This window comes from Aplysia californica, unplaced genomic scaffold (assembly GCF_000002075.1).
Source record: "Aplysia californica isolate F4 #8 unplaced genomic scaffold, AplCal3.0 scaffold00504, whole genome shotgun sequence".
NCBI classification, from domain to species: domain Eukaryota; kingdom Metazoa; phylum Mollusca; class Gastropoda; order Aplysiida; family Aplysiidae; genus Aplysia; species Aplysia californica.
The window spans coordinates 549,559-559,558 of record NW_004797774.1 but is presented as its reverse complement, the minus strand read 5'-3'; the positions used below and the strand labels follow the sequence as shown (position 1 = coordinate 559,558).

Sequence of the window (10,000 nt, the reverse complement as noted above, 5' to 3'; positions counted from 1 at the left end):
TGCTATATAAATGCAATTATTATTACTATTATTATTAACATCAGCAACAACAACAACAAAAAACTATACCGAACAAAAAACAAAACCACAAAAAAACAACAGAAAGCAAAGCAAAACAAAAACAGAAGAAAAAAACAACACATCCAACAATCTGAAATCTGGGAATTTTCTGGGGGGTTTTATGTGACATGTTTCAAGACCGCAGCACACTCCAATGAATCAGTCCATCATTAAGCTGTGCCGAAAGTCAGCCTAGACATTTTTTTCCCTTTTAGTCACCACTAGTGATGTCTGTATTTGGGGGTGGGTCTTCGCTTCTCACACACAGTGGTCTTCGCGTTCCCTGAATTGAAACAAAGACATGGGAAAGTTCACAATATTAATTCAACATTGGATGGTTTAGTCAAGAAGTAATGAGGAAGAAATTTGGTGAAAACAAAAGCAACAACAAATAGCCTGAGTATCTAGCGTAAAATCATACTAACAGTAACAGCAGGGTCTTTGCGCTTTACACTACGTTTATTTCTTCCTTTTTTAAAGTTTTAGTAAGAGTTTTACGGCACTTGCAACACAATAAGGTCATATAAGTGCCGAAGAATAGATTATGTGCTACAAAAGAGTAACATACACAAAAAAGAAGGAGGGGAGAGAAGGACGACAGATGTTTGACAGGACAGAAGGAGCAAACCACACCAGAGCATCCGCCAACCACCCACTATTTCTTCCTTCTTATTAAACATTAAAATTTATTGGTCCCTATCTCTCCTCTTTCTTTTCTTTGTATGTTATTTTCTAGCAACTTCTCTAATCTCTGACTCTAATATGACCTATCGCAAGGGCCGTCAAACTTTTACTAAAACCGAAGAGTACAGGACAAGTTTTTCAAACAAGTCATCGGGTGCACTGCTCTCTTATTTTTTCTTCAAAGGAGCCCAAGAAACGAGTAAATTGTGAGGCATCGTGGTGAAATCAAATGTCAGAATAATGAAATCGAAAGAAAAAGAACGTGGCATTTTCCTGCCGCTTTGGTACTTAATAGATTTGGGAGGGGTTGTTTGTAACATGCCAAAAACTTGATTGGCAAGTCGTGGCTCAAATGTACTTACCAAGAGGCGTGGAGTAACAGTAGACTCCTGTCTCACAAGCGCACGATTCTCCGCGCCACATTGCCTGTATGTCGCAGGTCTCACCTTCCTTCACATACTTTTGACAGGTTCCTGCAAACAGAACAGTTGGTTTTGAGTTGTTATTGCTGTTGTTGGGTGTGGGGCTTTTTTTTTCTTTCTTTTTTTTTTAATCCTTGCTCAAAATACTTTCTTCGAAAAGGTTTTTGAGTATTTGAGAACGGAAAATAAACAAAGAAAAGATGACGACTCCAATGGAGACCGTTTTTCCTTTCAATGTAGTCCATAACTGAGTTTTTCTTATTTTTGAATGGCAGCCAGTGGACACATACTGGTTACTGGCTAAAGTGTGTACATGCATTCTCTTTTTCTTTCACCCCCCTCTCTCTCTCTCTCTCTCTCTCTCTCTCTCTCTCTCTCTCTCTCTCTCTCTCTGTGTGCACAGTACTAATTACCCCGTGCCTCCTGCTACATAAAATTTACCCCGGAAGTTAACACCAGAAAACGTTGACCTCTGAGGACAAAGAAACGCAATTGTTGGTGCAGACATGGCGTTATTGTATCCCTGAGTCCTGCCTTTACAACACAGCCGTGGCCAATTCCTCTAACAATGGCCTCAAGTTCTGACAGCCGCGAGTTATCGCAGTTGTTATTTTCACAGGTTCATGAATCACACAGACCCGGGGAAATTCGATAGCCTTCTATCAGTCGGTCCAAATCAACATCGTCTTTCTCTTTTAGTTTTAGTTTTAGTAGAGGTTTTACGGCTCTCGCAACTGCATGAGGCCATATGACCGCCAACGTCTTTCTCTATATTAAAAAAGGATAAGTATTTATTTATTTATTGCATTTCGCCCGCAAACAAACAAAAATGACCTTGACATTGTGACTCGTAGGCTACAAGCCTTATGGTTGGCTGTGTCTCACCCGAAACTTCGACACATACAGCTAGTGACCTTGAAAAACAAGCGTGTTTGAATTTGAAGATCACTGTTGAATTTAGTAGGATTACGTCGCATTGCCCCAAAATTGTAGTTTTTACTTTTGCCTCTCTGTGATGGAAAATGTGGTTGGCACCGACTACACATTTATTTTATTGTTTTTTAATGTAGGTGTTTTAAGCCCCCGTTCACACAATTTAGATCATTTAGAGCCAGTCCGGGCTTAGAGGAGGGATACAATATCTCAAAAGAAAGTCCGAGATACTCCGCCAAAATTTCTCCCCACTCGGGAATGGAATTCAGGTGTCTTTCGTGCGATAGCAAAACGTCTAACCGATACACCACAGACGTCGGGACACTCAACAATTAGCGCTCATGTATTCCACACTTCAATGGAAGACGATCAAACTGTATATTGACATCTCCTTACCCTGGGCTACTTGTATGCCCTATTAGAGCATAATAATCTGCTATTTCGTCACATCCACGTTTAGCTGAGCCCATGACTCACCATTATCCGAGCGCGAAAAGAATGTGAATTGATACAGGCAGCATTCTCCATCGTCGCACGTGCTTTCATCTTTGCACACCTCACCCACCTTTGCCTGTGGATGACAATATTGTTGGATGAAGGAGCACGTTATTTCTATAATTTAAAAAAATAGTGAGAGTTTTACGCACTTGCAACACATTAAGGTCATATGTGTGCCGAAGATTAGAGAGTAAAGTGGTTAAATGGTATTGGTTTTACGCCGCTATCAATACTCTTAAGTTATCTTCGAGGGGGGGGGGGGGCTCCAAATTTAACGTCCAACTCTCAAAGGACTGAACCAAATAGGAACTTCGTGGAAAGAGCCTTTCCCAAGGACACACCATCGGACCGAGCTGACGCTCGAATCCTCAAACCCACAATCTCATGATTACGGACCCTAACCACTAGGCTACCTAGGTGTTTCAAGAGAGTTAACCAACACAAAAAGGAGGAGACATCGATAAGGGCGTTAGGTGAATGATAACATGATAGGAAAGAAGAACAGAACCACACCAGAGCACACGCTAATCGCTAGTGAAACAAGCTTAGGCTACGTCTGCTTCTTCCTCCTTGGTCTTTTTCTGGTACCGTTTACACAACTGTGTTATGAGATACCAATACTGTCGTGTGATACCGCCGTTTTCGGAATGGACCAAAAGATCGGCTTTAGCAGTACCAAATAGAATAAGAGCAACAACAACTATAGCAACAAAAACAACGACGACAGCGATAACGACACAACAACCACAACGACGTCGACAATACGACAAGATTGGCGACAATGACTCCAAAGACAATATTCTCTTTATTAATACACGTAAATCGTTGCATTTCTTGCCCTGTCTTGGAGGCACTTATTGGATTAATAAACCATGATGAAAAAGAGTATTTCGAAGAAATATGTAGGTTTTTTTAAATGGTGCAACTCAAATTTTCTAAAAGTGAACCTCTCAAAAACAAAGGAAATGATTTTTGATTTTAGAAGAGAAAAACCAAAAATCCCACCACTCGTAATTGAACAAGAAACTATTGAAATCACGGATTCATACAAATATCTTAGCCTTACAATAGACAACAAATTTACATGGCAAAACCACGTAAACAATATCGTTAAAAAAGTAAATCAGAGGCTGTACTTTCTGAGGAAACTAAAGTCTTTCAATCTGAATCCATCCATCCTTCAGATTTTCTACACTACCACAATAGAAACTTTGATCAATTTTGGAATCACTTGCTATGGTAGCAATCTGGGAAGGCAGCACATTATAAAACTAAATAAGTTGATAAAAGAGGCATCAAGAACAATTGATAAAGACCTAAGTAACTTTGAATATCTGCACAAGACAAACGTTCTAAAAAAGGCGGAAATAATGCTTAGTGACCATAGCCACCCACTGACATCGGAATTTCAACTATCGACCCGCAGTAAACGATACATTTCCAAAAAAGCAAGAACAGACAGATATAGAAATTCATTCGTATCAACTGCAGTGAGGTTACTGAACACAGTGCTACAGATGAAACAAAGAGAGAGAGAGAGAGAGAGAGAGAGAGAGAGAGAGAGAGAGAGAGAGAGAATGAATGTGTTACGGAGCGGGTTGTCCCAGCCCGTGAGACATGTATTTACTTGGCATAATGTCCTGTCTTGTTGTGCGTTTGCGTGAGTGCACCTTTAAGTCTAACCTTTGTAACGTCTACTGCCATTGTTAACGACCAAGACAAATTTCTCCCTGCGAGATGAATAAAGATTGTCATTGTCATTGTCATTGTCATTGTAAGGGAGAGAATGAAGGTTCTTATAATAAAATAACAGCTTACACTGTAGCCTATGATTCCCAGAAAGTTCAGATTGTTTCAAAACGGTATCAGGTCTCCCGAGGTAATAATATGAATGTTAACGCTCATGGTGTATATTCCTTTTACTAGCATCTGCGTTTGTTGCCTTTTTTTGTCCAAAAGTTGCCAAAATGTGCCACAAAAATGGCAAAAGTTGCCCAAAAAGTTGCCATTAATTTTCAAGCTTTCAACGCTCTGTGACGACTTGTATAGCAATGTGTTGATAGAGGTAACTTAATCTAAAACTCTAGAATTTCTCGTGCTCTGTTTTAAGCATCCAGGATATAATTTGTAGCCACACAGAGTGTAAAAACGTGAAAAATAAAGGTTTCACAACAAAATGAAATCAAAATAAGAATAGCAAATAAACAACCACAAAAATTAGTAAATAAGGGTGTGTGTCAACCCATCCATAGACTGGCCGTTGTGACCCTAAATGTGTGCAATTCCAGAAAAAGTACAGGATATAACATGTAAATTATGGAATCACACACAATAGGCCTGCCAGTGTCAGTATTCGGTTTTGGTGGAGACACGCTCGGACATAACACATTTGTTAAAAGGATGGAAGAGCATTGCGCTAAATTTACACAAAAAATAGAAAAACCACACACCAGAACACTAACGAGAAGTAAAATATTAACACACCAACAAATTAAAATACAACAAAGAGGGAAACATGAAAATTACAAATCAACGTAGTGTTAACAAGTGAGAAAGAGACGAAGTGAAGCGAAAGTGAAAATAAACTTTCTTTCAAAAAGTAAAGAGGTTCGGTTTCTTTTCTTTTTTTTTCACGAATGTTTTTCCCCGTTTTTGTTTTTGTTGTTGTTTTTAAATAATTTTTTTCTTTTCGTTCTTGGTTTTTTGTTGAAAAAATGCAAAAATTGCGGCCGCGATTCGCGGACCAATAAATGCAAAAAATCGCGGCCGCGATGCTAGCTTTTAGAGTATTAATTTAAAACAGAACATGGCAACAGACCAACCATTTCCTACTCCATGTACTTACACTCACGCCGATGAGCAAGAAAGCAGACACACACAGGAGGGTCTTCAGCATCATTGTTGGTGGTTGATTTTGGTCGTTGGTTGTGACTTGCTGAGCATGTGGCCTAGGGAGTATTTATAGGCCTACAAAGTCAACTACCATTATTCTAGTGACTATTACTTTGTTGCCGAAAACGACAGCAAATATTTATACAGGCTGCTCATATCCCATTTCTCGGAGGGTTTTCTCGAATAAATTCCAATACTTGATCCCCAAAAAGACCCAAAAATGATCGATTGAATAAACATCCTACCTCGTTGAAAAGCTAGACAGACGTGTGGTGTCACTAAATAGGTCTATACTTCCCGACATTACCCTCAACAGCGTTGGCAAACCATAAAAACCTAATAACCGTAATGTCTTTCGAAGTCTTAAGTTAGGACACTTCACCCATTTATTGGCATCCACGTTATACAGGTTACATTGAAAACATGTCGAAGTGACTTTATCATGTACGAGCTAATGCATTTTTTTAACCTATTTCCGACAAAGGGTTAAAAAATATGTGAGGCAGCGTGGTGAAATCAGGCTCTCGTCAATTTTTGGTCATGTAGATCTTAGAGTTATTTTTATCATCTTAAAGTTTGTTCATTTGTCTTTATTTGGGTGAGAAAAAAATCCATTTACTGTAAATACAAGTCGAAAATGAGAAAATGACCACCAATTTCCATTAGTTATTTCCTTAGCTTAAGAGTCTGTGGTAACTGAAAATTTACTTTTTTGTGCCTTTAATCAACGTTTTTCAGAAAAATCCATACAGAAATGAGTTTTTAAATGGGCATGAAAGGTGTTGAGTCAAAAAACAAATATTTGAAAAAAATTCACAAACCTGTCGAAAAATGCAAGTTTCTTCACTTACTTTGAGTATTTTGACGAGAGCCTGATTCCACCACGCTGCCTCACATATAAGGTTAAGCACCGGGGAGATTTAAAAACAGACAGTGACCTACTATGGATTTATGTCTTCGAACACGTCATTGACTTCGTCCGGCTAGTATCCTCCACTCCACCCCCATCCCCCACCCCCCACCACCATACCGCAATTCCACCACCTAATATTTTCTTTTATTTATGTGGATTGAAAAGTTAAAAACAAACAAGATCAAACAACAACAAAGAACCTAGAAGAAAATAAATCTTATGAGTTCTGCCATGAACATAATCTAGGAAATTATTTTAAAATATGGGAGACATTTTGATATTCCCTTATTTTTTTTTTTTCGTACAAAACGTGAACCTCTGTTGAAACAATAAATGATAAACGTAAGCCTACCACCAACCATTTCATCGTACATGGTCCTGATGAATATACTAAACTACGAATATTTTACCTCTAAATGCTAAACCCTAACCCAAATCCTCAACTTCGGTGCCAAATCCCCCTATCTTTAAACCCTAGTTGCAACCCTTAAACTAAGTGCATATTATGTCAGAGGAAGAAATGAACCAAGGGGAATGGTCTTGATTGAGACTTTCGTCAAAATAACCGACAGCTCATGTCTACGTAAAACTGAATAGTTTCGTAACTTTCGCTGGTCGTGAGAAGACCCAGTCTTGCTACTGTAGCTGTAGTACAACAGGATCTGTAGTACAACAGGATCTGTAGTACAACAGGATCTGTATTGCATCAAGACATCTTTCTTGCGCCTTATGTAATTATGAGCTTTATGTTTTCTACAGAAAATACATCAAACTCTTTCGCTCATGAGGCCAAACTCAAATGACCTTTCAGGTTGCGCGTCAAGCTGGATACACGCTCATTGAGAAGTGGAAAACTAAACCTTTGTGAAAACAGTAATATGACTTGCTTTTTTTACTCGTTTGTTTGTTTGCTTGTGTGACAAAGGAGAAGCACATGACACATCAGTCGTCATTCAGGGATGGGGGGGAACTACAAACAGACAGAAGGGAACAACAGAAGGAACGTAAAGAAATAGGACCTAAGAGGGCTTTTTACCACAACCCACTAATATGAATTGAACCTGAAAAAGACATTAAATGTAATACATGCAATAACAAGATTACCAATTTTCACTCAAATGCAAATTTGTCAGTTTACTGTGTAATAATTAGATACCCCAGTGAGTGTTCACTCCTCAGGACCCTGCCGTTGATGGCGACTGTGGCCATCTCTGCTTTCATCATCATCATCATCATCATCATCATCATCATCATCATCATCATCATCATCATCATCATCATCATCATCATCATCATCCAGTGTCAGATCTGCGACAGACATCAGCGATCATGATTTTCCATTCATTCCTTTGCTTGGATGCTCTCAGAAAAGCTGCGTTTCCCTGATCTTTCCCTGTTACCCATTTATTTAGGTTCCCTAAGTATGTTGTTCTGGACCTACCCCTGCCTCGCTTGCCCTCAATTTTGCCAGTGAGAGCTAGATGTTCAAGACCCTTATGTCTATTCAGGTGTCCCAAAAACTGCATTTGTCGTTTCCTGATTGTTTTTAACATTGAGCATCCCACGTCGGCTTCATCAAGCACTACCTCATTTGATTTCTTTTCCTTCCACGATACTCTTAGCAGTCTCCTAAGAAACCACATTTCTGTTGCCTCTATTTTATTTTCACTGTCTTTAGTGATTGTCCAGCATTCACTGCCATATAGAAGGGTTGATCAAACATAGCATTTCAGGACTTTCATTTTGGTGTTCATTGATATGTTTCTATTTTTCAGGATTGGGCTCATTTTATTGAAACCAGCCTTAGCCATTGCAGTTCTCCTTTTTATTTCTGTGGAAGATTTGGCATCAGATGTTATTATATATCCTAGATATTTAAACTGTTGGACTTGTTTGATCTTTTCACCTTTGCTAATGAGATTACAACTAGGATTTGCTGCTTTTTTGGATATTACCATGCATTCTGTTTTCTTTACATTCAACAATAATCCTTCACGTTCACTTTCTTTTCTTTCTTTTACAACAGCATCTAGAAGCAATTGAAGGTCCTTTTCGGAGCCTGCTATTAAAACCGTGTCATCTGCATACCTGATGTTATTAATATTTTCTCCATTTACTTTGAGGCCTGGACATTCTTCTATGTTTCTAAGGATTGTTTCACTGTACATGTTAAAGAGGTCTGGTGACATAACACATCCTCGCCTAATCTGCTTATATTCACTGTATTCTCCATTAATTCGTACAACAGCGTTTTGGTCCCAGTACAAATTTCTGATAATTCTTAGATCTTTTCCATCTATGTCTAGTTTTTCCAGTATTTTAAATAGCTCATCATGTCTAACTTTATCGAACGCCTTTAAATAATCTATGAAGCATAAATACAGATCTTTCTGTGCTTCAATACATCTTTCCATTAACATTTGTAAGGTGAATATAGCATTTCTGGTGCCCTTGTTAGGAACAAAGCCGAATTGTGTTTTAGATATCTCTGGCCTTACACTTCTTCTCAATCTTCCCATTATTACTCGCAGCAATATTTTTGTAAAATGACTCATAAGGCTAATTGTTCTATGCATATCACACTCAGTGGAACCTGGTGTTTTAGGTAAAGCTATAAAAACTGACTTCATCATATCTTCTGGGATTTCATCGCTGTCATAAATAGCATTTAGGAGCTTTGTTGTTATTTCAGTGTCTAGTTCTTCGAGCGCGACAATCACTTCAACTGGAATATTATCTGGCCCTGTGGCTTTTCCTCTGCTTTCACTGAGGGATTATTCAGTGAGCATTACAGCACAGAGAGGCCTTGCCGGTCTGGAGTCGGTCGTTGTTGTCGACACACCATTGCGAAATTCGATTTTTTAAATTCTCGTAAATGTAAATGGCTTCATTGGCCTCTTTCGCCACGACCTTGAATAGTCTTGAATCTTCCGTCTCTGCTCTTTTCAGGTTTGAGTTCTCTCGGTTGGTGTGCTTGTAAAGCCTTCCATTTCGCTCTCCACAATTTGCCCAGCTCATCAAGGATACCTTTGGCAGGAAAACTGTGAGAAAATCCCACAGAACAGCAGCTGGTAAAGATCAAGGTCAAGGCATAGAAAATGTCAACACCCAAAAGACTGAACGAATAAACTCAGAATGCGCGAAAGTCAATAGGGGTTTCTTTTTTTGGGGGGGGGGGGTTATAGTAGAGGGTTTTACGGCTCTCGCAACTGCAAAAAGCCATATGAGCGCCAAGGGGATGGTGTCAACAAAGAAGTGTTTACAGGGAATCAGACTCAGACTTCTCACCCCTCTAGCTTCAACAGCACAAGGTCGCCTTCGACTATCAAGACACCCCGGAAATAGCAGGTCACAAGAGAGTGACAAACATACAAAAGAAGTAGAGGAAAATGACAATAGTAAGGATCAGAAAAGAAAAAAACAGCAGTTCCCTGTTGTAGATCAGGCACAGTTATGAGCATGGCATGAATCAGCCCATTTACAATTCTACTATGCTTGAACAAGAAATGTCCTCCCTTTGCGAATGGCCTAGAGACACTACAGTCAGTGGCACCGCCCCGAGGGTAGAGTCAATTGTTTGTTGTGGTTTATTTCTTTT

General features: G+C 39.2%; 1 protein-coding gene across 1 annotated transcript; it reads right to left on the bottom strand.

The window, feature by feature from the left end:
• Positions 1-157: 157 nt before the first annotated feature.
• On the bottom strand, positions 158-5,810 carry LOC101860354. The gene is made up of 4 exons (XM_005105977.3): positions 5,443-5,810; positions 2,577-2,670; positions 1,107-1,217; positions 158-343 (listed from the first exon to the last, which is right to left on the bottom strand). Exons 1-4 carry the CDS (start codon positions 5,494-5,496, stop codon positions 282-284), a joined length of 321 nt encoding a protein of 106 aa, XP_005106034.1. The 5' UTR covers positions 5,497-5,810; the 3' UTR covers positions 158-281.
• Positions 5,811-10,000: the final 4,190 nt, after the last annotated feature.

Excerpts from the sequence above, each read along its gene's own strand:
- LOC101860354 (XM_005105977.3), bottom strand. The coding sequence starts at position 5,496 with ATGATGCTGAAGACCCTCCTGTGTGTGTCTGCTTTCTTGCTCATCGGC. Across the intron at positions 1,218-2,576 it reads CTTTTCGCGCTCGGATAATG|GAACCTGTCAAAAGTATGTG; the intron begins GTGAGTCATGGG and ends TTCTGTTTGCAG. Across the intron at positions 344-1,106 it reads CTGTTACTCCACGCCTCTTG|GGAACGCGAAGACCACTGTG; the intron begins GTAAGTACATTT and ends GTTTCAATTCAG.